This window comes from Nerophis lumbriciformis, linkage group LG03 (assembly GCF_033978685.3).
Source record: "Nerophis lumbriciformis linkage group LG03, RoL_Nlum_v2.1, whole genome shotgun sequence".
Classification (NCBI taxonomy): domain Eukaryota; kingdom Metazoa; phylum Chordata; class Actinopteri; order Syngnathiformes; family Syngnathidae; genus Nerophis; species Nerophis lumbriciformis.
Genome location: NC_084550.2, coordinates 21874670 through 21902500, shown reverse-complemented (window position 1 = coordinate 21902500; position 27831 = coordinate 21874670). Strand labels below are relative to the sequence as shown.

Below are 27831 nucleotides of genomic sequence, written 5' to 3'. Positions count from 1 at the left end.
GGCAGCAGCTTAAGCAGGGAAGCCCAGACTTCCCTCTCCCCAGCCACTTCGTCCAGCTCCTCCCGGGGGATCCCGAGGCGTTCCCAGGCCAGCCGGGAGAGATAGTCTTCCCAGCGTGTCCTGGGTCTTCCCCGTGGCCTCCTACCGGTCGGACGTGCCCGAAACACCTTCCTAGGGAGGCGTTCGGGTGGCATCCTGACCAGATGCCCGAACCACCTCATCTGGCTCCTCTCGATGTGGAGGAGCAGCGGCTTTACTTTGAGCTCCCTCCGAATGACAGAGCTTCTCACCCTATCTCTAAGGGAGAGCCCCGCCACTCGGCGGAGGAAACTCATTTCGGCCGCTTGTACCCGCGATCTTGTCCTTTCGGTCATGACCCAAAGCTCTTGACCATAGGTGAGGATGGGAACGTAGATCGACCGGTAAATCGAGAGCTTTGCCTTCCGGCTCAGCTCCTTCTTCACCACAACGGATCGATACAGCGTCCGCATTACTGAAGACGCCGCACCGATCCGCCTGTCGATCTCACGATCAACTCTTCCCCCACTCGTGAACAAGACTCCGAGGTACTTGAACTCCTCCACTTGGGGCAAGATCTCCTCCCCAACCCGGAGATGGCACTCCACCCTTTTCCGGGAGAGAACCATGGACTCGGACTTGGAGGTGCTGATTCCCATCCCAGTCGCTTCACACTCGGCTGCGAACCGATCCAGTGAGAGCTGAAGATCTTGGCCGGAGGAAGCCATCAGGACCACATCATCTGCAAATAGCAGTGACCTAATCCTGCAGCCACCAAACCAGATCCCCTCAACGCCCTGACTGCGCCTAGATATTCTGTCCATAAAGGTTATGAACAGAATCGGTGACAAAGGGCAGCCTTGGCGGAGTCCAACCCTCACTGGAAACGTGTCCGACTTTCTGCCGGCAATGCGGACCAAGCTCTGACACTGATTATACAGGGAGCGAACTGCCACAATAAGACAGTCCGTTACCCCATACTCTCTGAGCACTCCCCACAGGACTTCCCGGGGTACACGGTCGAATGCCTTCTCCAAGTCCACAAAGCACATGTAGACTGGTTGGGCAAACTCCCATGCACCCTCAAGGACCCTGCCGAGAGTATAGAGCTGGTCCACAGTTCCACGACCAGGACGAAAACCACACTGTTCCTCCTGAATCCGAGGTTCGACTATCCGGCGTAGCCTCCTCTCCAGTACACCTGAATAGACCTTACCGGGAAGGCTGAGGAGTGTGATCCCACGATAGTTGGAACACACCCTCCGGTTCCCCTTCTTAAAGAGAGGAACCACCACCCCGGTCTGCCAATCCAGAGGTACCGCCCCCGATGTCCACGCGATGTTGCAGAGTCTTGTCAACCAAGACAGCCCCACAACATCCAGAGCCTTAAGGAACTCCGGGCGGATCTCATCCACCCCCGGGGCCTTGCCACCGAGGAGCTTTTTAACTACCTCGGCAACCTCAGCCCCAGAAATAGGAGAGCCCACCACAGATTCCCCAGGCCCTGCTTCCTTATAGGAAGACGTGCTGGTAGGATTGAGGAGGTCTTCGAAGTATTCCCTCCACCGATCCACAACATCCGCAGTCGAGGTCAGCAGAGCACCATCCCCACCATACACGGTGTTGACACTGCACTGCTTCCCCTTCCTGAGGCGGCGGATGGTGGTCCAGAATTGCTTCGAAGCCGTCCGGAAGTCTTTTTCCATGGCCTATATATATATATATATATATATATATATATATGTGTATGTATATATGTATATATATATATATATATATATATATATATATATCTTTATGTATGTATATATATATATATGTGTGTATATATATATATATATATATATATATATTTATGTATATATATATATATATATTTATGTATATATATATATATATATATATATATATACGGTATATATAAGTATATATATATGTGTATATATATATATATATACATATATGTGTATATATATATATGTATATATGTGTGTGTATGTATGTATGTATATATATATATATATATATATATATGTATGTATATATATATATATGTATGTATATATATATGTATGTATATATATATACACACACATACCTACTATATTGGAGTGTGAACCAGAGCTCTCTCCTTCACATACATATATACATACATACTCATTCACTCACATACATACATACATACATATATACTAAATTATATTCTATAAACCCGTCTCTACCAGACACTTCTCTAAAATGTTCTGATTGCTGCTTAGTACCACTTTGAGTTTTCTCCTTTCTACTGTATTCCCCACAATGAATGCTAGCATGTTCCACTGACTCTTACCTCATTGCTCTTGTCACATAATCCTGCTGGGTGTTTATAAGGTGCAATGTCCTTTTCAGTCGGGTGTGTCTTAATCTAATGCATGACATGATTCCTTCAACATTTGTGCTCCACCTTACACTTCTTCCCACCCCTACTGTGTTCTGTATTGCACATAAGTGTCTTCCTGTTGTATTCATGTCCGCACAACAAAAGTTAAGGGCAAAATACAGCGAAATGACCAAAAGGACAAACGAGTCAGGCTTTATTTTTATTTTTTGGATCACATGTTTGTTTGCTTGATTTTGCTGAGATAAAATTGTCTAGATATTTAATTCCTGTTCCAGTACAATTAAAATGATTTGTTGTTGTGCATGGAGGGATTGACTATGTTTGCATCTGGATTTGGAAGTCTTATTATGTTGTTTTCTGTGCTCTTACCAGTATGGGCGGCGACCACGGCCACAGCAAGATGTCCATGCCGGACTGCCGGCAGTGGAAGGTGGAGGGCACGCCCTTGGAGTTTACACAGCAGAGGTTGGCAGCCAGGGGCCTTAAGGACCCGTGGGCACGGTGAGCATTTAAACTAATAGTCCCCATGAGCAGCACACACTACATTTAAGAAAATATATACAGTTGTGGTCAAAAGTGTACATACACTTGTAAAGAACATAATGTCATGGCTGTCTTGAGTTTCCAATCATTTCTACAACTCATTTTTTTTTTGTGATAGAGTTATTGGAGCACGAAAAACGTTAATGAAGTTTGGTTCTTTTATGAATTTATTATGGGTCTACTGAAAATGTGCTGGGTCAAAAGTATACATACAGCAATGTTAATATTTGCTTACATGTCCCTTGGCAAGTTTCACTGCAATAAGGCGCTTTTGGTAGCCATCCACAAGCTTTTGCTTGAATTTTTGACCACCAAAATTGGTGCAGTTCAGCAAAATGTGTTGATTTTCTGACATGGACTTGTTTCTTCAGCATTGTCCACATGTTTAAGTCAGGACTTTGGGAAGGCCATTCTAAAACCTTCATTCTAGCTTGATTTAGCCATTCCTTTACCACTTTTGACGTGTGTTTGGGGTCATTGTCCTGTTGGAACACCCAACTGCGCCCAAGACCCAACCTCCGGGCTGATGATTTGAGCTTGTCCTGAAGAATTTGGAGGTAATCCTCCTTTTTCATTGTCCCATTTACTCTCTGTAAAGCACCAGTTCCATTGGCAGCAAAACAGGCCAAGAGCATAATACTACCACCACCATGCTTGACGGTAGGAATGGTGTTCCTGGGATTGAAGGCCTCACCCTTTCTCCTCCAAACATATTGCTAGGTATTGTGGCCAAACAGCTCAATTTTTGTTTCATCTGACATCACATGGACAAAGTTTAGACCTTCTGGTGGAAAGGTCTGGAAGAAAAATAGAGCTGTTTGGCCACCATACCCAGCAATATGTTTGAAGGAGAAAAGGTGAGACCTTTAATCCCAGGAACACCAATCCTACCGTCAAGCATCGTGGTGGTAGTACTTTTGACCCAGCAGATTTGGTCACATTTTCATAAATAAATTCATAAAAGAACCAAACTTCATGAATGTTTTTTGTGACCAACAAGTATGTGCTCCAATCACTCTATCACAAAAAAATAAGAGTTGTAGAAAGTATGTCAACTTTTGACCACAACTGTACATATTTTCCAATGCTAACGACACTAGCTTCATTTCAATACTATCATATTGCATGAAAACACTCCTACAGACATTTAGTAAGTATGAATAGTTGTAGTTTCATTGTAAAAGTTAAACGTTGCTTGGAGTGATGAATGAAGAATGTATACAAGTAGAAACACAATGGATGATTAGAAGATTACAGTGTAGCATTTACCCAGCAGCACCTTGCAGTGAGCGAACACGTCCAATAGATGGCGCCGTGGCCCAAACAATAACACACCTTTTCAATGTATTTGCTTGTCCATCCATTTTCTACCGCTTGTCCCGTTCTGTTTTGTGTAAATGATGGCGGTCAAAGCCTAGGGAGAAAAAAGTAGTTTCTTATAGAGGTGAATTTCCATCATATTTAATCCACTTTTGCATGTTTGTCTCCCTAGTAACGAGGCGTGGAGGTACTCTGGTGGTTTTAAGCATGCTGTGACTTTTTCTGAGGTGCTGCTGAGAGGATTCAAGTGGGGCTTTGCTGCCTTCACTTTGGCTCTGGCCGTGGAGTACGCCTTCTTCCCCCCCCCCAAGAAGGGCGGCCCCCACTAATCTTTGAATCCACTTACTCATTAAACCTTTCTGATGCAATCATTGTTTGTGCAAGCTTACGTTTGTCCACTCCCGACTTTAGTCTCGTTTTCTCTTCCGGCTGACTTTCCGCCAGCAGAACTTGACACATTTGAGGGTGAGGAGTGTGCAGAGCAGCAGCACAGCAGCCAGCAGCGCCATCACGTCCAGACAGAAGTACTGGAACCAGTTGAGGCCGGTGACTGCAGCTTTAAGATGGTCGGCCCCCTTGTGCCGCATCACAAACTCTGTCCAGAAGACGGAGAGGTCCAGAGGCTCCACAGGACGATCTTTGTGCAGCGCAGAAAGCCTCTTCATGGTCTCTTTGTGCCTGAAGGGAAATTCAAAAAAAGGTTTCTGTGCGGGGGCCAAATAGGACTGCATTAATTAAGAAAAATACAAATTTAAATAATTACCTTAACGTGTCTTTAATTAGTTAGAACTAATAATTACATTACAATGTATTTACTGTAAACTTACATTTGATTATTTCCTAGTATAAATATTTATTGATTTTATTATTTCATGATTTAAATGATTGTTTTTATGTTATTATTTCACAATTTAAATCATTATTGATTTCAGTATTTCCTAGTTTAAATAATTATTGATTTGATTGTTTCATGATTTATTTCACAATTTAAATAATTGATTTCAGTAGTTCATGATTTAATTATTTCACAATTTAAATCATTATTGATTTCGGTATTATATGAATTATTTCCTAGTTTAAATAATTATTGGTTTTATTATTCATGAATTATTTCGCAAATTAAATAATCATGGATTATATTTCATGATTTATAAAATATTTCACAATTTAGTTATTGATTTTATTATTTCATGATTTCTAAAATATTCCACAATTTAAGTATTTATTGAATTTAATATTTCATGATTTATTAATTATTTTGCAATTTAAATAATTGATTTTATTATTTGTGAAATAATTAATTAAATCCATCCATCCATCCATCTTCTTCCGCTTATCCGAGGTCGGGTCGCGGGGGCAGCAGCTTAAGCAGGGAAGCCCAGACTTTCCTCTCCCCAGCCACTTCGTCCAGCTCCTCCCGGGGGATCCCGAGGCGTTCCCAGGCCAGCCGGGAGAGATAGTCTTCCCTGGGTCTTCCCCGTGGCTTCCTACCGGTCGGACGTGCCCGAAACACCTTCCTTGGGAGGCGTTCGGGTGGCATCCTGACCAGATGCCCGAACCACCTCATCTGGCTCCTCTCGATGTGGAGGAGCAGCGGCTTTACTTTGAGCTCCTCCCGGATGACAGAGCTTCTCACCCTATCTCTAAGGGAGAGCCCCGCCACCCGGCGGAGGAAACTCATTTCGGCCGCCTGTACCCGTGATCTTGTCCTTTCGGTCATAACCCAAAGCTCATGACCATAGGTGAGGATGGGAACGTAGATCGACCGGTAAATTGAGAGCTTTGCCTTCCGGCTCAGCTCCTTCTTCACCACAACGGATCGATACAGCGTCCGCATTACTGAAGATGCCGTACCGATCCGCCTGTCGATCTCACGATCCACTCTTCCCCCACTCGTGAACAAGACTCCGAGGTACTTGAACTCCTCCACTTGGGGCAAGATCTCCTCCCCAACCCGGAGATGGCACTCCACCCTTTTCTGGGAGAGAACCATGCACAATAAGACAGTCCGTTACCCCATACTCTCTGAGCACTCCCCACAGGACTTCCCGAGGGACACGGTCGAATGCCTTCTCCAAGTCCACAAAGCACATGTACACTGGTTGGGCAAACTCCCATGCACCCTCAAGGACCCTGCCGAGAGTATAGAGCTGGTCCACAGTTCCACGACCAGGACGAAAACCACACTGTTCCTCCTGAATCCGAGGTTCGACTATCCGGCGTAGTCTCCTCTCCAGTACACCTGAATAGACCTTACCGGGAAGGCTGAGGAGTGTGATCCCACGATAGTTGGAACACACCCTCCGGTTCCCCTTCTTAAAGAGAGGAACCACCACCCCGGTCTGCCAATCCAGAGGTACCGCCCCCGATGTCCACGCGATGTTGCAGAGTCTTGTCAACCAAGACATCCCCACAACATCCAGAGCCTTAAGGAACTCCGGGCGGATCTCATCCACCCCCGGGGCCTTGCCACCGAGGAGCTTTTTAACTACCTCATCCCCAGAAATAGGAGAGCCCACCACAGATTCCCCAGGCCCTGCTTCCTCATAGGAAGACGTGCTGGTAGGATTGAGGAGGTCTTCGAAGTATTCCCTCCACCGATCCACAACATCCGCAGTCGAGGTCAGCAGAGCACCATCCCCACCATACACGGTGTTGACACTGCACTGCTTCCCCTTCCTGAGGCGGCGGATGGTGGTCCAGAATTGCTTCGAAGCCGTCCGGAAGTCTTTTTCCATGGCCTCCCCGAACTCCTCCCATGTCCGAGTTTTTGCCTCCGCGACCGCTGAAGCCGCACACCGCTTGGCCTGTCGGTACCTGTCTGCTGCCTCGGGAGTCCCATGAGCCAAAAGAACCCGATAGGACTCCTTCTTCAGCCTGACGGCATCCCTTACCGCCGGCGTCCACCAACGGGTTCTAGGATTACCGCCACGACAGGCACCAACTACCTTGCGGCCACAGCTCCAATCGGCCGCCTCGACAACAGAGGTACGGAACATCGTCCACTCGGACTCAATGTCCAGCACCTCCCTCGTGACATGTTCAAAGTTCTTCCGGAGGTGGGAATTGAAACTCTCTGACAGGAGACTCTGACAGGCGTTCCCAGCAAACCCTCACAATGCGTTTGGGCCTGCCAGGTCTGTCCGGCATCCTCCCCCACCATCGCAGCCAACTCACCACCAGGTGGTGATCGGTAGAAAGCTCCGCCCCTCTCTTCACCCGAGTGTCCAAAACATGAGGCCGCAAATCCGATGACACAACTACAAAGTCGATCATGGAACTGCGGCCTAGGGTGTCCTGGTGCCAAGTGCACATATGGACACCCTTATGTTTGAACATGGTGTTTGTTATCGACAATCTGTGACGAGCATAAAAGTCCAATAACAGAACACCACTCGGGTTCAGATCCGGGCGGCCATTCTTCCCAATCACACCTCTCCAGGTTTCACTGTCGCTGCCAACATGAGCGTTGAAGTCCCCCAGTAGAACGAGGGAATCACCCGGGGGAGCACTCTCCAGTACTCCCTCGAGTGAATCCAAAAAGGGTGGGTACTCTGAGCTGCCGTTTGGCGCGTAAACGCAAACAACAGTCAGGACCCGTCCCCCCCACCCGAAGGCGGAGGGAAGCTACCCTCTCGTCCACCGGGTTGAACTCCAACGTGCAGGCTTTGAGCTGAGGGGCAACAAGAATTGCCACCCCAGCCCGTCGCCTCTCACTGCCGGCAACGCCAGAGTGGAAGAGAGTCCATCCCCTCTCAAGAGAAGTGGTTCCAGAGCCCTTGCTGTGCGTCGAAGTGAGTCCGACTATATCTAGCCGGAACTTCTCCACCTCACGCACTAGCTCAGGCTCCTTCCCCCCCAGCGAAGTGACGTTCCACGTCCCAAGAGCCAGCTTATGTAGCCGAGGATCGGACCGCCAAGTGCCCTGCCCTCGGCTGACGCCCAGCTCACACTGCACCCGACCTCTATGGCCCCTGCTATGGGTGGTGAGCCCATAGGAGGGGGGACCCACGTTGCCTCTTCGGGCTGTGCCCGGCCGGGCCCCATGGGGACAGGCCAGGCCACCAGGCACTCACCATCGTGCCCCACCCCCGGGCCTGGCTCCAGAGGGGGGCCCCGGTGACCCGCGTCCGGGCGAGGGAAATCTGGGTCCTTTGTTTATGTTCTTCATCGAGGTCTTCGAGCTGCTCTTTGTCTGATCCCTCACCTAGGACCAGTTTGCCTTGAGAGACCCTACCAGGGGGCATAGAAACCCCCGGACAACATAGCTCCTAGGATCATTGGGACACGCAAACTCCTCTACCACGGTAAGGTGGCAGCTCAGAGAGGAGATTAATTAAATCATGAATTTAAATAATTATTGCTTATATTATTTAATCATGTAAATAATTATTAATTGTATGATTTATTGAACTATTTCACAATTTAAATCATTATTGATTTTATTTCATGATTGAATTAACATATTTTACAATTTAAATAATGTATTTTATTTTTCACAATTTAAATTATTGATTTTATGAGTTATGAATTATTTCACAATTTAAAAAAATATGGATTTAATAATTTTATGATATAATTATTTCACAATTTACATAATTATTAATCGTATTTCACAATTTAAATACTTATTGATTTACTTATTTCACATTTAAATAATTAGTGATTTTATTATTTCACAATTTAAATGATTTATTATTTTACATTTAACTAATTATTGATTTTATTATTTCACAATTTAAATTATTTATTATTTTACATTTAACTAATCATTGATTTTATTATCTCACGATTTATGAATTATTTCACAATTTAAATAATTATGGATTTTATTATTTCATGATTTATTTAATTTCACAATTTAAATAATTATAGCTTTTATCATTGCATGATTTAAGTATTTCACCATTTAAATAATTGCTTTTATTATTTCACAATTTAAATAATTATTGATTAAATTATTTTATGATTTATTTAATTATTTCACAATTTAAATGATTGATTTTATTATTCCACAATTTGAAGCAATTATTTAAAGATGTATTTAAGTATCCATTTAATTTTGGCCCATTTAGTTATTTAATTACATTGACCTGATTGGTTAGCCGAGGGCCACATGGGACAAAATAAAATACACATTTAAATAACTACTTTATTGTGTCAATAAAAATATAGTTAATAGTTTAATCATGAAATAATCATTAATCTAATAATGACATGTATTTGCACATTAAATAAATCAATGTTTAATAACATTTATGTATTTTCAATTAGAATTAATTAATGACACAATTAAGTAATTATTGAAAGGTGTATTCACGTATTTAATTTTGTCCCATTTAAACCTCAATAATATTCACCTTCATGTGTTTTTTTAATTCATAAATTAAAAAAAAAAAAAGTTTTTTAATTTAAATGTGTATTTTAGTTGTGTGCCTATCTATATGCGTTTAAAGTCTGCGTCCCCCACCTGGTGTCGTTGATGACCTCGTTCAAAGCCTGCAGCAGATCCTCCGTGGTGATGGACGTGATGTCCAACACAAGTCCCGCCCCTTTACTCGCCAGCCTTTGCGCGTTGTCGGGCTGGTCTCCGGAGATTGGCACCATCACCATGGGAACGGCGTGGCAAAGTCCCTCGAAGAGACCATGTGACCCAGCGTGAGTGATGAAAGCCCGGACTCCACGATGAGCTAAATGTTGCACAGGGGATGCAAATATTACATTAAATATAACTATCACGTATCGCTGCGATATCAGCAAAATAAATTAAGTATCGGCCTTTATGTAAAGGCTTTGATATAAACAAGCAGTCGTTTACAAAAGGTAAACATGCTTGGCTATAGATTACAAAGACACTAGCAGCTACACAACAGCTAAGCACACAATAGCACACTAGCTAGACGTAACAAGTGTTAAATATCACAATGTCAATATAAACACATCAAAATTCAGGCTGGTATCGCTGATACCAAATATAGTCAAATATGCCTGCTGAAATGTAAAAAGTTGTGTATTCTTTATAAAATTAAAAATTAAGTAATACTAATTTATGAATATATATTGAAAAATGACAACAACAACAATAATAAACACAAATATGTCACTCATTCATATTTTCGCACAGGCAGAGTTAATAGTGGTGGCCGGATCGATACTAAAATGTCGATACCGCCGATACCAGATCTGTATGCTCTAGTATCGATTCTCAAATTAAAATATCGATACTGTTGACACTTTACTCTTTCCAGCAAAATATGTGTGGGCCCTATGGATATATTTTTAAATTAAAAAACAATGCTAAAAACAGATATTGTATCAGCTTTGACTAAGTATATTATTATTAATTATTAGTTACAATATTTCCTCTTTTTTTCTTAAGTTTTATTATTGTTTTTCCCCATGTAAGAATAGCATAAAATATTAGTAATAATAATACGATGGTGTAACTACTTATGACGTAGGATACTCCTGATTTTTATTCCGATGCGATATCGGGTAAAATTTAGGCTGATATTGGCAATACCGATCCGATACCGATACTTTGTGGAAATATATTTTATGTGTCCGCTGAAATCGACAGAGTTGTGTATTTGAAATGAACACAGATTTTTCTTCCCAATCCGATACCGAGTACAATTCAGGCTGGTATCGCCGGTCCGATACCAAATATAGTCAATATGTCTGCTGAAATGTAACAAGTTGTGTATTCCATTTATAAAATGTACTTCAAATATGAACAAAGTTTAGTTAGCTTATAAAAAATAAAATAATACTAATTTATGAATGAACAACAATAATAAACACTGTTTAATACGTCACTCAGTCATTATTTCGCACAGGCAAAGTTAATAGTGATGTGTGGATCGATACTGAAATATCGATACCGCCGATACCAGACTTGTATGCTCTAGTATCGATTCTCAAATTAAAACATCGATACTGTTGACACTTTACTCGTTCCAGCAAAATATGTGGGCTCTATTGATATCTTTTTAAATTAAAAAACAATGCTAAAAACAGATATTGTATCAGCTTTGACTAAGTATATTATTATTAATTATTAGTTACAATATTTCCTCTTTTTTTCTTAAGTTTTATTATTGTTTTTCCCCATGTAAGAATAGCATAAAATATTAGTAATAATAATACGATGTTGTAACTACTTATGACGTAGGATACTCCTGATTTTTTTTCCGATGCGATATCGGATCAAATTTAGGCTGATATTGGCAATACCGATACTTTGTGGAAATATATTTTATGTGTCTGCTGAAATCGACAAAGTTGTGTATTTGAAATGAACACTGATTTTTCTTCCCATTCCGATACCGAGTACAATTCAGGCTGGTATCGCCGGTCCGATACCAAATATAGTCAATATGTCTGCTGAAATGTAACAAGTTGTGTATTCCATTTATAAAATGTACTTCAAATATGAACAAAGTTTAGTTAGTTTATAAAAAACAAAATAATACTAATTTATGAATGAACAACAATAATAAACACTGTTAAATGTCACTCATTCATATTTTCGCACAGACAGTTAATAGTGGTGTGTGGATCGATACTGAAACATCGATACCGCCGATACCAGACCAAATTAAAAATATCGATACTGTTGACACTTTACTTTTTCCAGCAAAATATGTGTGGGCCCTATGGATATTTTTTTAAATTAAAAAACAATGCTAAAAACAGATATTGTATCAGCTTTGACTAAGTATATTATTATTAATTATTAGTTACAATATTTCCTCTTTTTTTTCTTAAGTTTTTACTGTTTTCCCCATGTAAGAATAGCATAAAATATCAATAATAACACGATGGTGTAACTACTTATGACGTAGGATACTCCTGATTTATTTTCCGATGCAATATCGGGTAAAATTTAGGCTGATATTGGCAATACCGATACTTTGTGCAAATATATTTTATGTGTCTGCTGAAATCGACAGAGTTGTGTATTTGAAATGAACACTGATTTTTCTTCCCAATCCGATACCGAGTACAATTCAGGCTGGTATCGCCAGTCCGATACCAAATATAGTCAATATGTCTGCTGAAATGTAACAAGTTGTGTATTCCATTTATAAAATATACTTCAAATATGAACAAAGTTTAGTTAGCTTATAAAAAATAAAATAATACTAATTTGTGAATGAACAACAATAATAAACACTGTTAAATATGTCACTTAGTCATATTTTCGCACAGGCAGAGTTAATAGTGGTGTGTGGGTGGATCGATACTGAAATATCGATACCGCCGATACCAGACTTGTATGCTCTAGTATCGATTCTCAAATTAAAATATCGATACTGTTGACACTTTACTTTTTCCAGCAAAATATGTGTGGGCCCTATGGATATCTTTTTAAATTAAAAAACAATGCTAAAAACAGATATTGTATCAGCTTTGACTAAGTATATTATTATTAATTATTAGTTACAATATTTCCTCTTTTTTTCTTAAGTTTTATTATTGTTTTTCCCCATGTAAGAATAGCATAAAATATTAGTAATAATAATACGATGGTGTAACTACTTATGACGTAGGATACTCCTGATTTTTTTTCCGATGCGATATCGGGTAAAATTTAGGCTGATATTGGCAATACCGATACTTTGTGGAAATATATTTTATGTGTCTGCTGAAATTGACCAAGTTGTGTATTTGAAATGAACACTGATTTTTCTTACCAATCCGATACCGAGTACAATTCAGGCTGGTATCGCCAGTCCGATACCAAATATAGTCAATATGTCTGCTGAAATGTAACAAGTTGTGTATTCCATTTATAAAATATACTTCAAATATGAACAAAGTTTAGTTAGTTTATAAAAAATAAAATAATACTAATTTATGAATGAACAACAATAATAAACACTGTTTAATATGTCACTCAGTCATATATTCGCACAGGCAGAGTTAATAGTGGTGTGTGGATCGATACTGAAATATCGATACCGCCGATACCAGACCTGTATGCGCTAGTATCGATTCTCAAATTAAAAGATCGATACTGTTGACACTTTACTTTTTCCAGCAAAATATGTGTGGGCCCTATGGATATTTTTTTTGATAAAAAAAAAGAAGCTAAAAACAGATATTGTATCAGCTATGACTAAGTATATTATTATTAATTATTAGTTACAATATTTCCTTTTTTTTCTTAAATTTTTACTGTCGTTTTTTTCCCCATGTAAGAATCGCATAAAATATTAGTAATAATATTTGACGTAGGATACTCCTGATTTTTTTTGCCGATGCGATACCGGGTAAACTTTAGGCTGGTATTGGCAATACCGATACTTTGTGGAAATATATTTTATGTGTCTGCTGAAATTGACAAAGTTGTGTATTTAAAATTAACACAGATTTTTCTTCCCAATCCGATACAGAGTAAAATTCAGGCTGGTATCGCCAGTCCGATACCAAATACAGTCAATATGTCTGCTGAAATGTAACAAGTTGTGTATTCCAATGATAAAATATACTTAAAAAAATATGAACAAAGTTTAGTCAGTTATTTAATTAAAAAAATTAATGATACAAACTTATGAATTAATGATTAGAAAAAAGACAACAAACATAATAAACACTTAAATACGTAACTGAACATTAATATTTTCATACAGGCAACATTTTGGACACACTAAGTTATGCAGTTACATAATCGTATTATTATTATTATTTTATTCCATCCTTACATGGGAAAATAACAGTAAAATGTAAGAAAAAAAAAAGCATAAAAATCTCAAGTGTTTCAACTAATAATTAATAATAATATACTTAGTCACAAAGCTGACACAATATCTGTTTTAAATTTAAAAAAATATCAAAATGGCCCACGCATAATTTGACTTAAAGATTGCTCACCTCTGAACTAAATGATCAAAAGTATCGATATTTTCATTTGAGAATCGATATCAGAGCATATTTCAGTATCGACCTGATTATAGTTACATATTACTTACACATACAAAGTCTCCAAAGCAGAAGCATCTTGGAAAGTATCCAGTAACAAACGTGTCCGCATCATTCAACCAACTGTGTCGTGAGCTTAACTTCAAGAATCATCGCGACCACGAGGTGTCGCCATTCCCACTGATAATGTATCGGACTGATATCGGTACGAGGCAGTATTCAAGGCAGCATATTTACCAAGTAAGTCGTTCTGAGGAACCCATTTCATCATCTTTACATTTTCTGGGATATTGCCAGGAACAGATCCACTGTATCGCCATATCACCTGTTGAAATAAACCTGTTTAGTACAATGATACCATTTATGTATCTTCCTGTGACATTATTACACAATATTTGGGATTTGTATGCACAAACACCCTTTATTTACAGCCTGGGAGTGTCCAAAGTGCGGCCATTCTAAAAATACTAAAAAAAAAGTCGAAAAAAACAACACTTTTATGAGTGGGGCCCTTTTTGGTCCTCAATATATATATATATATATATTTTTTAAACTAATTGCTTAAAAAAACAAACCAAATGTATTATGTATTTTTGTTTACCTAATTAAGGCTCCAATAAGTGACTTACTTTTTAACACTTTTATGAGTGGAGCCCTTTTCAGTCACCAATATTTTTATTTTATTTTTTTTTTTAACTAATTGCTTGAAAAGAAAAAAAAAGTATTTTTTACCTAATTAAGGCTCCAATAAGTGTTGGGTAAAAAAAAAAGTATGACTTATTTTTTTAAATTTTTATGAGTGGGGCTCTTTTCGGTCCCCAAGAGTTTTAGTGTTGTTGTTTTTTTTAACTAATTGCTTAAACATTTTTAAAAAAAAATCAATGTTATTATGAATGTTTTACTTAATTAAGGCTACAACAAGTGTTGGGTAAAAAAAATAAAAGTATGACTTATTTTTGAACACTTTTATGAGTGGGGCTTTTTTCGGTCCCCAATATTTTTTATTTTTTTATTACTTGCTTTAAAAAAAAGAAAAAAGAAAAAAAAAAGCTATGTATTTTTTACCGAATTAAGGCTTCAATAAATGTTGGGTAAAATTAACCATGACTTATTTTTTAACATTTTTATGAGTGGGGCCCTTTTCGGTCCCCAAGAGTTTTAGTGTTGTTTTTTTTAACTAATTGCTTAAACATAAAAAAAAAATCAATAATATGAATGTTTTACCTAATTAAGGCTCCAATAAATGTTTGGTAAAATTAACTATGACTTATTTTTTTAAATGTTTATGAGTGGGGCCCTTTTCGGTCCCCAAGAGTTTTAGTGTTGTTTTTTTTAACTAATTGCTTAAACATAAAAAAAAAATCAATAATATGAATGTTTTACCTAATTAAGGCTCCAATAAATGTTTGGTAAAATTAACTATGACTTATTTTTTAAAATGTTTATGAGTGGGGCCCTTTTCGGTCCCCAAGAGTTTTAGTGTTGTTTTTTTTAACTAATTGCTTAAACATAAAAAAAAAAATCAATAATATGAATGTTTTACCTAATTAAGGCTCCAATAAATGTTTGGTAAAATTAACTATGACTTATTTTTTTAAATTTTTATCAGTGGGGCCCTTTTCGGTCCCCAAGAATTTTTGTGTTGTTGTTTTTTTTTAACTAATTGCTTAAACATAAAAAAAATCAATGTTATTATGAATTTTTTACCTAATTAAGGCTCCAATAAATGTTGGGTAAAATTAACTATGACTTATTTTTTTTAAATTTTTATCAGTGGGGCCCTTTTCGTTCCCCCATAATTTTTGTGTTGTTGTTTTTTTTAAACTAATTGCTTAAACATAAAAAAAAATCAATGTTATTATGAATTTTTTACCTAATTAAGACTTCAATAAATGTTGGGTAAAATTAACTATGACTTATTTTTTAACATTTTTATGAGTTGGGCCCTTTTCGGTCCCCAAGAATTTTTGTGTTGTTGTTTATTTTTAACTAATTGCTTAAACATAAAAAAAATAAATCAAAGTTATTATCAATTTTTTACCTAAGTAAGGCTCCAATAAATGTTGGGTAAAATTAACTATGACTTATTTTTTTTAATTTTTATGAGTGGGGCCCTTTTCGGTCTTCAAGAGTTTTGGTGTTGTTTTTTTTAACTAATTGCTTAAACATAAAAAAAAAATCAATGTTATTATGAATTTTTTACCTAATTAAGGCTCCAATAAATGTTGGGTAAAATTAACTATGACTTATTTTTTTAAATGTTTATGAGTGGGGCCCTTTTCGGTCCCCAAGAGTTTTAGTGTTTGTTTTTTTTTAACTAATTGCTTAAACATAAAAAAAACCAATGTTATTATGAATTTTTTACCTAATTAAGGCCCCAATAAGTGTTGGGTAAAAGAAAATGTATGATTTATTTTTTAACACTTTTATGAGTGGTTGTTATAGCATTCTAGAAATTGTTCCTGTTTAAAGCAACTATTATTCACAATTATGTATTAACATTTTAAACGAAAAGGATTTTTTTGATACCGTATTTTTCGGACTATAAGTCGCAGTTTTTTTCATAGTTTGGCCGGGGGTGTGACTTATACTCAGGAGCGACTTATGTGTGAAATTATTAACACATTAGCGTAAAATATCAAATAATATTATTTATCTCATTCACGTAAGAGACTAGACGTATAAGATTTCATGGGATTTAGCGATTAGGAGTGACAGATTGTTTGGTAAACGTATAGCATGTTCTATATGTTATAGTTATTTGAATGACTCTTACCATAATATGTTACGTTAACATACCAGTTGGTTATTTATGCCTCATATAACGTACACTTATTCAGCCTGTTGTTCACTATTCTTTATTTATTTTAAATTGCCTTTCAAATGTCTTTTCTTTGTGTTGGCTTTTATCAAATAAATGTCCCCAAAAAATGCGACTTATACTTCAGTGCGACTCATATATGTCTTTTTCCTTCTTTATTATGCATTTTCGGCTGGTGCGACTTATACTCCGGAACGACTTCTACTCCGAAAAATACGGTACTGAATTATTCAACTTTATATCGATAAATGGATCTGAAGTTGAGCTAGAGACTTAAGTGTTTGGTAAAAAAAAAAAGTATGACTTATTTTGTTGTTGTTGACAAAAAAAAGCATAAAACATTAAAAATATGGTCCTAACTTTACATCGACAGCGTTGAATTAAAAAAGTAATATATAATAAATAAATAAAAATAATGACTGAGGCCCAACTTAAGGGGAGCTCTAAAGGTTTAAAAAAAACATATTTAATTGTATTGGTTGTATTGATCCTGACTGTTCTTTTATCCGGGTAGGCGCCGTTTTTTCTCCTCAGACAAAACTTTTCGTTTCTTTGGTTGTTTTGGAGCTTAGGCCATGATAGCAATAATTGCTCGTAGGCGTTCGCATCGACTTCCTTCTTTTTAGCGAATGGGAAAGGCCGAGTGACGTATGCCGTAAAGCAAGTCAGCACATTTGTAGTTTTTTTTGGGGGGTGGGTTCCTGCCACCCTCCTCAAAGTTGCTAAGTGCCAGTGTAAGTGATACAGACCCCCTCAGGCCACGACAGAGGCGTCATTCAAGTAAGTCCATGTATCTTCCCAAAAGTTACGACAATATTTTATGAAGGTTGAAAAGAGACAAGCGGTTGAAAATGGATGCATGAAAAGTTACTTAGCGCTGCTTTAAGCATTTGAATGAGACCTTTGTATGGTTGGTCCACTAGGGGGGGAAAATCCCAAGACTGAACCATTTCTGAATTGTTATAGCCTTCTAGAAATGGTCCCTGTTTGAAGCAATTATTGTCAGAAAAATTGTATGTAAATTATCACAAAACTTTCCGTTCTCTGAGTTCCCAGTGAACAGAGGAGGCTGTCTTTGTTGCACCAAGCCAAAGGCTTGGAAAATTCCATTGTGTACGATGGGAGGAGACGGGAGGGGGTTTATCTATTGTGATCCAAGATTTGCCCAAGCTCGATCCAGGACCAGCCCAAGCCCGAGGTATCTTTTTCTTTTGTGTTAATGTGACCGAAAACAATGGCTGTTTACATACCCCCCCATTCCTTTAGAAACAGCTGTCATCATGTAAACAGTGAAAGTCCAAATAAAAAGAAGCGGCGTACAATCTTTCGCCAGAGCGTGGGTGACACCGTAAGAGGTTACAGGTCGACACGTTTCTCCTCAATTGAGCCAAATTGAATTCTGTCTCTGTTTATTTCCTTGCTTCTTGTCTTGTTTAATAGATGTCATTGATGTTTGAACCTGACAATTATTATTCACAATTTTATATAAACATTTTAAATTAAAAGGATTTTTTGATAATTGTAATTATGAAGGCTGTCTTAAAAACTACAAAAATGGCATCTGCAAATGGCATAGACGTGCTCTCGGTCCTGATGTAGGGATCTTAAATCATTTTGACATGTTTCTGGTATTTGGGACCACAAAACAAAATGGCAGATGTCTTTGAAACTACAAAAATGGCGGCCAGATGTGACGTAGGGCTATTTCCGGAATTTGATAATGAAAAAAATACCAAAAATGGCCCGCCGCACGCTTGAATTTTTCAGTTTTTCTCCGTGGGAAAAGTTTGGACACCCCTGAAGTAATGTCACAATAATTTCACCCCGGAAAGTGGACTTCTACGATATCTCCTTCAAGCTACTTTTTTGTCAAACACACCATCAGCAGCTTCTCCAAATTTTCATGGATAAATGTGTTAGAATAATTGTTCGTAAGTTATCACAAACAAACTTTGTGTTGAAATGAGTTCCAGGCAAGAAGACAAAAGCTGTCTTTGAAACCTACCAAGAGTAAGGCTCGTAAAAATCCACTGTGTAGGGGGGGGGAGCAAGATGAAGGTGTTCCTGTGTTCTTTCATGTATGGTAATCAACAGAAAGATATTGTTCTAACCCAAGGACTTCAAAGCGGAGAGATGACAGGATCTGGATCTTTCCAGACGCCCTCTTTTTGAACTATTTTACGAACTCTTTTTGAACTGACCTTTTCTGTGAATTGTTTACGACCTTTTCTGTGAACTTTTTGCGACCTTTGTCCTTTGGAAACAGTGGTGGCCATGTGGTCCAAAATAAAAGAAGGAGGCGTGCAATCTTTTGGCAGAGCGTGCTGAGATACTGTACGAGGGTACAGTGTAAAGGCGACTCTCCTCAATATGGAGTCCAAATTGAATTCTGTCTCGGTTTGCTTCTTTGCTTCTTGTCTTGTTTAATAAATGTCATCAGTGTTTGAACCTGACAAATGTCCACCATGTAGGTATTATTTTAACCGTTAAGCTAAAACCAGATGTGACATTCGCTAGTGGAGGTCCCACTGGAGAAAGAAGACGTTTACCTTCTGTGGGATCTGCCTGAAGGCCTCGAGGAACACCTTGGTGATTTCTTCTGGCATTTCTGGCACGGCAGTGCCCAGTGTGAACACCACAAAGCCCCGCTCTCCTGACACCCAGGGATCCAGGTCCTGTGGAGCACGTGTGCACCGGGGTCAGCGTCTGATTGGAGCGCTGAGGCCCACACGTCTTACCGCTGGCAGAGGCTTCCTCACGTCGCAGTTCATGCCCCCGACGGGCACCATGTTGGGCATGAGCGGGCGCGGGAACTCCAGTGTGAAGTCAATCCTGTTGGCACACCACCCTGTGAGCGTGACTGAAAGTATTCCGCCCCATTCCAATTGTACTTTGCTGGGGCCTATCCTGTCTTGACGTCTAAAGCTGTCCTATCTAGTCTTGAGCATGAACTGATGTGACAAACCAGTACATAAAAGATGACTTACATTAAGATCAGGACGTGGCACAAGCCTGATATGGGAACATGCTTCATCCAGTCTGAGATGCCTAAAGCTGTCCTATCTGTTAATGAGCATGTACAGTGTTACGAGCATCCGTTCACGCTCATGACTAGATAGGACAACTGAGCCTAAAGCAGTCCTATCTAGTCACGAGGCTCGTGCCACGTCTCAATCTTAAACCAGGAGGTCGTCGTTCACGTATTTATTCGTACCTCGTCACATCGGTTTATGCTCAAGACGAGATAGGACAGCTCCAGTGAGTCTGACAGTCCCAAAACTGTCCTATCTAGTCATGAGCAAGAACGGCTTGGTTTCCATATCAGGCGTGTGTCTTTTTTTTTCAAGGTTAAAAATAATTTTCAAGGTAAAAATTATTTTTTTTTCAATGTAAAAAATGATTTTCAAGGTTAAAAATAATTTTCAAGGTAAAAAAAGGTTTTTCAAGGTAAACATTTTTTTTCAAGGTTACATTTTTTTTTCAATGTAAAAAATGATTTTCACGGTAAAAAATGATTTTCAAGGTAAAAAAGAATTTTTAAGGTAAAAAAAAAATTTTCAAGGTAAAATTTTTTTTTCAAGGTTAAAAATGATTTTCAAGGTAAAAAATGATTTTCAAGGTAACATTTTTTTTTCAAGGTTAAAAATGATTTTCAAGGTAAAAAAAAATGTTTCAAGGTAAAAAAAAATGTTTCAAGGTAAAAAAAGTTCACGCTCATGACTAGATAGAACAACTTAGCCTAAAGCTGGCGAGTTACAAAAGAATATATGAAAGACAACTTCCTGCTTTAGAGACATGGCACAAGCTTCATTACTAGATAGGACAGCTTTAGGCTAAGTTGTCCCAAGCCTGTTCCCATATCAGGATTGTGCCTTATCTCAGGCTTAAGCATGAGGTCGTCTTTTATGTATTCATTCATCACAGCAGGTCATGCTCAAGACTAGATAGGACAGCTCTAGTCTGAGAATCCCAAAGCTGTCCTATCTGCTCATGAGCACGAACAGCATTATAAGTATCTGTTCACGCTCATGACTAGATAGAACAACTTAGCCTAAAGCTGGCGAGTTACAAAAGAATATATGAAAGACAACTTCCTGCTTTAGAGACATGGCACAAGCTTCATTACTAGATAGGACAGCTTTAGGCTAAGTTGTCCCAAGCCTGTTCCCATATCAGGCTTGTGCCTTATCTCAGGCTTAAGCATGAGGTCGTCTTTTATGTATTCATTCATCCCAGCAGGTCATGCTCAAGTCCAGATAGGACAGCTCTAGTCTGAGAAACCCAAAGCTGTCCTATCTAGCCATGAGCATGATGTGACAAATGATGTGGGACTGATGTGACAAACGAGTACATGAAAGATGACTTCCATTAAGATGGAGACGTGGCACAAGCCTGATATGGGAACAGGCTTCATCCAGTCTGAGATGCCTAAAGCTGTCCTATCAGTTAAAGAGCATGTACAGCACTATGAGCATCCGTTCACGCTCATGACTTGATAGGACAACTGACCCTAAAGCTGTCCTATCTAGTCATGAGGCTCGTGCCACGTCTCAATCTTAAACCAGGAGGTCGTCGTATTTATTCGTACCTCGTCATATCGGTTCATGCTCAAGACTAGATAGGACAGCTCCAGTGAGTCTGACAGTCCCAAAACTGTCCTATCTAGTCATGAGCAAGAACGGCTTGGTTTCCATATCAGGCGTGTGTCTTTTCTCAAACTTAAGCACAGAGTCATCTTTTAGGTATTTATTTATGACATTAGTTCATGCTCAAGACTAGGTAGGACAGCACCTGTCTGAGAAGCCTAGAGCTGCCCTATCTAGTCATGAGCATGAACGACTAAAGCCGGTTCCCATATCAGGCTTGTGCCTTGTCTCGATCTTAAGCGTCAAGTCATCTTTCTTGTATTTATTTATGACATTAGTTCATGCTCAAGACTAAGTAGGACAGCTCTAGTCTGAGAAGCCTATAGCTGTCCTTTCTAGTCATGAGCATGAACGGCTAAAGTCGATTCCCATATCAGGCGTGTGCCTTGTCTCGATCTTAAGCACAAAGTCATCTTTCATGTATTTATTATGACATTAGTTCATGCTTAAGACTAGGTAGGACATCACTTGCCTAGTGTTGTCCTATCTAGTCATGAGCATGAACGACTAAAGCCGATTCCCATATCAGGCTTGTGCCTTGTCTCGATTGTAAGCGTGAAGTCATCTTTCTTGTATTTATTTATGACATTAGTTCATGCTCAAGACTAGGTAGGACAGCTCTCGTCTGAGAAGCCTCAGGGAACAGGGATTATCCTTTCATACTAATAACTAGATAGGACAACTTTAGGCTTCTCAGACTACAACTATCCTATCTACTCTTGAGCATGAGCTAATGTCATAAATAAATACAAGAAAGATGACTTCACGCTGAAGATCGAGACAAGGCACATGCCTGATATGGCTTTAGCCCTTCATGCTCATGACTAGATAGGACAGCTCTAGGCTCCTCAGACTAGAGCTGTCCTACCTAGTTTTGAGCATGAACTGATACCATGAATAAATACATGAAATATGACTTCATGCTGAAGATCAAGACAAGGCACAAGCTTGATATGTGAACTGGCTTTAGCCGTTCATGCTCATGACAAGATAGAACAGCTACAGGCTTCTCAGACTCGAGCTGTCCTACCTAGTTTTGAGCAAAAACTAATGTCATAAATAAAAACATGAAAGATGACTTCACGCATAAGATCGAGACAAGGCAAAAACCTGATATGGGAACCGGCTTTAGTCGTTCACGCTCATGACTAGATAGGGCAGCTATAGGCTCTCAGATGAGGGCTGTCCTACCTAGTTTAGAGCATGAACTGATTTCATGAATAAAAACATGAAATATGACTTCCTGCTTAAGATCGAGACAAGGCAAAAGCCTGATATGGGAACCGGCTTTAGCCCTTCATGCTCATGATTAGATAGGACAGCTGTAGGCTTCTCAGACTAGAGCGGTGCTACCTAGTCTTGAGCATGAACTAATGTCATAAATAAATATATGAAAGATGACTTTGTGCTTAAGATCGAGACAAGGCACAAGCCTGATATGGGAAACCAGCTTTAGCCGTTCATGCTCATGGCTAGATAGGACGAGAGCTGTCCTACCTCAATTTCAGCATGAACTAATGTCATAAATAAATACAAGAAAGATGACTTCACGCATAAGATTGAGACAAGGCACGAACCTGATATAGGAACCGGCTTCAGCCGTTCACGCTCATGACTAGATAGGACGAGAGCTGTCCTACCTCAATTTCAGCATGAACTAATGTCATAAATAAATACAAGAAAGATGACTTCACGCATAAGATTGAGACAAGGCACAAACCTGATATGGGAACCGGCTTCAGCCGTTCACGCTCATGACTAGATAGGACAGCTACAGGCTTCTCAGACTAGAGCTGTCCTACCTAGTCTTGAGCATGAACTAATATCATAAATAAATACATGAAAGATGACTTTGTGCTTAAGTTTGAGAAAAGGCACACGTCTGATATGGGAACCAGGCCGTTAATGCTCATGACTAGATAGGACAGCTCTAGGATTCTCAGACTAGAGCTGTCCTACCTAGTTTTGAGCATGAACTAATGCATAAATAAATATATGAAAGATGACTTCACGCATAAGATCAAGACAAGGCATACGCCTGATATGGGAACCGGCTTTAGCCGCTCATGCTCATGACTAGATAGGACAGCTATAGGCTTCTCAGACTATAGCTGTCCTAACTTGTCCTCAAACATGAACAAGTTTGCTCGCATGAGAGGCAAAAGAAACATCTTCTAAGACAATCTGAAGGATGGATTCAATGACCTTGTCACTTCCTTACCTGTGCAGCCAGATGGCTGAGTCCGCCAACACCTCCGCCACACCCACGTCTTTGTTGAGGAACTGAGAGGCTATGCGGTCAAAGCGCCAGTACGCAACTCGGCACAGCAGCGGCTCCAGAGCACTCACCTGCAGGTGAAGGCTGCAGTGAGTCACACATTTCACAAAGACACCTTAAGTCAGGGCTGTCCAAAGAAACGTAAACAATTGGAAATAAAGAGCAAACAGTTGCTGTGAGTGGAATGTCATGAACAACAATACGGGCAGTGATCCATGCATTTTCTACCGCTTGTCCCTAATACACCTAAGAAGCGTGGACAATGGTTAGGAAAATGACACAAATTGTTCAAATAGTTGTTCTTGGAAATGACTGCACTGTCATGAATAAAGAAAAGTTTGCAGGTATATTTAGTGGTGGTCATGTGGGCCAGTGATGGGTCGGTCGCGAACGAGAGCCGGCTCACGATCCAATGAGATTTTTTTAAAAAGCCAGTCTTTGCTAAATCCTCATTTTTGTTGAGTGATGTTTCCTTGATTTAGTTTTTTCACAAATGAAAATGGGTCTTTTATTTAACATGTATTTATGTATATGTTAAGTTATGTTTATTAATTAGGCCGTATAAATACTATACACACGTTATATATTTTTTTTACATTAGTTGCTTGCAAATCCTTTTTTTTTTTTACTTGCAGAAAATGTTTTTATTTTGTTTACTTGCAATTCATTTTTTTAATTGAAGAACATTTTCATTTTACTTGCAAATGTTTTTTTTTACTTGCAGAAAATGGTTTTATTTTTTTACTTGCAATTCATTTTTATAATTGAAGAAAAACATTTTTTTTACTTGCAGAAAGATGTTTAGTTTTTTTTACTTGCAATTAATTTTTTATTGAAGAAAATTGTTTTTTTTACTTGCAGAAAATAGTTTTGGTTTTTTTACTTGCAATTATTTTTTCAAGTGAAGATAATAGTTTTTTTTTTACTTGCAGAATCTTTTTAATTTTTTTACTTGCATTTAATTTTTTTGATTGAAGAAAATAGTTTTTTTTACTTGCAGAAAATTGTTGTTTTTTTTTACTTGCAATTCATTTTTTTAATTGAAGAAAATGTTTTTTTTTTACTTGCAAATGTTTTTTTACTTGAAGAAAATTGTTTTACTTTTTTTACTTGCAATTCATTTTTTAATTGAAGAAAATTGTTTTTTTACTTGCAAATGTTTTTTTTTACTTGCAGATAATTGTTTTATTTTTTTTATACTTGTAATTATTTTTTAAGTAAAGAAAATTGTTTGTTTTACTTGCAAACATTTTTTGTTGTTTTACTTGCAATTAATTTTTATAATTGTAGAAAAACATTTTTTTACTTGCAGAAAATTGTTTTATTTTTTTTACTTGCAATTACTTTTTTTATTGAAGATTTTTTTTTTACTTGCAAATGTTTTTTCTACTTGCAGATAATTGTTTTTGTTTTTTTTACTTGCAATTCATTTTTTATTGAAGAAAATTGTTTTTTTTACTTGCAGAAAATAGTTTTGGTTTTTTTACTTGCAATTCATTTTTTATTGAAGAAAATTGTTTTTTTTACTTGCAGAAAATAGTTTTTTTTTTTTTTACTTGCAATTATTTTTTCAAGTGAAGATAATAGTTTTTTTTTTACCTGCAGAATTTTTTTTACTTGCATTTAATTTTTTTGATTGAAGAAAATAGTTTTTTTTTACTTGCAGAAAATTGTTTTTTTTACTTGCAATTCATTTTTTTAATTGAAGAAAATTGTTGTTTTCTTTACTTGCAAATGTTTTTTTACTTGAAGAAAATTGTTTTACTTTTTTTACTTGCAATTCATTTTTTAATTGAAGAAAATTGTTTTTTTACTTGCAAATGTTTTTTTTTACTTGCAGATAATTGTTTTTTTTTTTTACTTGTAATTATTTTTTAAGTAAAGAAAATAGTTTGTTTTACTTGCAAACATTTTTTGTTGTTTTACTTGCAATTAATTTTTATAATTGTAGAAAAACATTTTTTTACTTGCAGAAAATTGTTTTATTTTTTTTACTTGCAATTAATTTTTTTATTGAAGAACATTTTTTTTTACTTGCAAATGTTTTTTCTACTTGCAGATAATTGTTTTATTTTTTTTTACTTGCAATTATTTTTTTAACTCCTCTCTGAGCTGCCACCTTACCGTGGTAGAGGAGTTTGCGTGTCCCAATGATCCTAGGAGCTATGTTGTCCGGGGGCTTTATGCCCCCTGGTAGGGTCTCCCAAGACAAACTGGTCCTAGGTGAGGGATCAGACAAAGAGCAGCTCGAAGACCTCCATGACGAATAAAAATAAAGGACCCAGATTTCCCTCGCCCGGACGCGGGTCACCGGGGCCCCCCTCTGGAGCCAGGCCCGGAGGTGGGGCACGATGGCGAGCGCCTGGTGGCCGGGCCTGTCCCCATGGGGCCCGGCCGGGCACAGCCCGAAGAGGCAACGTGGGTCCCCCCTCCTATGGGCTCACCACCCATGGCAGGGGCCATAGAGGTCGGTGCATTGTGAGCTGGGTGGCAGCCGACGGCAGGGCACTTGGCGGTCCGATCCTCGGCTACAGAAGCTAGCTCTTGGGACGTGGAACGTCACCTCGCTGGGGGGGAAGGAGCCTGAGCTAGTGCGCGAGGTTGAGAAGTTCCGGCTAGATATAGTCGGACTCACTTCGACGCACAGCAAGGGCTCTGGAACCAGTTCTCTCGAGAGGGGCTGGACTCTCTTCCACTCTGGCGTTGCCGGCAATGAGAGGCGACGGGCTGGGGTGGCAATTCTTGTTTCCCCCCGGCTCAGAGCCTGCACGTTGGAGTTCAACCCGGTGGACGAGAGGGTAGCTTCCCTCCGCCTTCGGGTGGGGGGACGGGTCATGACTGTGGTTTGCGCTTACGCGCCAAGCCGCAGCTCAGAGTACCCACCCTTTTTGGATTCGCTCGAGGGAGTACTTGAGAGTGCTCCCCCGGGTGATTCCCTCGTTTTACTGGGGGACTTCAATGCTCATGTTGGCAGCGACAGTGAAACCTGGAGAGGCGTGATTGGGAAGAATGGCCGCCCGGATCTGAACCCGAGTGGTGTTCTGTTATTGGACTTTTGTGCCCGTCACAGATTGTCCATAATGAACACCATGTTCGAACATAAGGGTGTCCATATGTGCACTTGGCACCAGGACACCCTAGGCCGCAGTTCCATGATCGACTTTGTAGTTGTGTCATCGGATTTGCGGCCTCATGTTTTGGACACTCGGGTGAAGAGAGGGGCGGAGCTTTCAACCGATCACCACCTGGTGGTGAGTTGGCTACGATGGTGGGGGAGGATGCCGGACAGACCTGGCAGGCCCAAACGCATTGTGAGGGTTTGCTGGGAACGTCTGGCAGAGTCTCCTGTCAGAGAGAGTTTCAATTCCCACCTCCGGAAGAACTTTGAACATGTCACGAGGGAGGTGCTGGACATTGAGTCCGAGTGGACCATGTTCCGCACCTCTATTGTCGAGGCAGCTGATTGGTGCTGTGGCCGCAAGGTAGTTGGTGCCTGTCGTGGCGGTAATCCTAGAACCCGTTGGTGGACACCGGCGGTGAGGGATGCCGTCAAGCTGAAGAAGGAGTCCTATCGGGTTCTTTTGGCTCATAGGACTCCTGAGGCAGCGGACAGGTACCGACAGGCCAAGCGGTGTGCGGCTTCAGCGGTTGCGGAGGCAAAAACTCGGACATGGGAGGAGTTCGGGGAAGCCATGGAAAACGACTTCCGGACGGCTTCGAAGCTATTCTGGACCACCATCCGCCGCCTCAGGAAGGGGAAGCAGTGCACTATCAACACCGTGTATGGTGAGGATGGTGTTCTGCTGACCTCGACTGCGGATGTTGTGGATCGGTGGAGGGAATACTTCGAAGACCTCCTCAGTCCCACCAACACGTCTTCCTATGAGGAAGCAGTGCC

General features: G+C 39.4%; 2 protein-coding genes across 2 annotated transcripts in view; one reads left to right on the top strand and one right to left on the bottom strand.

Moving 5' to 3' along the window:
* The window catches only part of pecr (peroxisomal trans-2-enoyl-CoA reductase), a 32142-nt gene extending 27510 nt beyond the window's left edge, over nucleotides 1-4632 (top strand). The window contains exons 9-10 of the mRNA XM_072912821.1: nucleotides 2771-2899; nucleotides 4434-4632. Of these exons, the coding sequence (XP_072768922.1) occupies nucleotides 2771-2899; nucleotides 4434-4477 (173 nt within the window). The 3' untranslated portion in view covers nucleotides 4478-4632. The remainder of the gene's footprint in view (nucleotides 1-2770; nucleotides 2900-4433) is intronic.
* Nucleotides 2585-27831, bottom strand: part of LOC133581207 (UDP-glucuronosyltransferase 1A1-like) — a 40177-nt gene continuing 14930 nt past the window's right edge. Inside the window, exons 6-12 of the mRNA XM_061935312.2 lie at nucleotides 23877-24004; nucleotides 19748-19841; nucleotides 19559-19684; nucleotides 14426-14513; nucleotides 9732-9951; nucleotides 4651-4939; nucleotides 2585-4355 (exon numbers count right to left, since the gene is read on the bottom strand). Coding sequence (XP_061791296.1) covers nucleotides 4669-4939; nucleotides 9732-9951; nucleotides 14426-14513; nucleotides 19559-19684; nucleotides 19748-19841; nucleotides 23877-24004 — 927 coding nt within the window. The 3' untranslated portion in view covers nucleotides 2585-4355; nucleotides 4651-4668. The remainder of the gene's footprint in view (nucleotides 4356-4650; nucleotides 4940-9731; nucleotides 9952-14425; nucleotides 14514-19558; nucleotides 19685-19747; nucleotides 19842-23876; nucleotides 24005-27831) is intronic.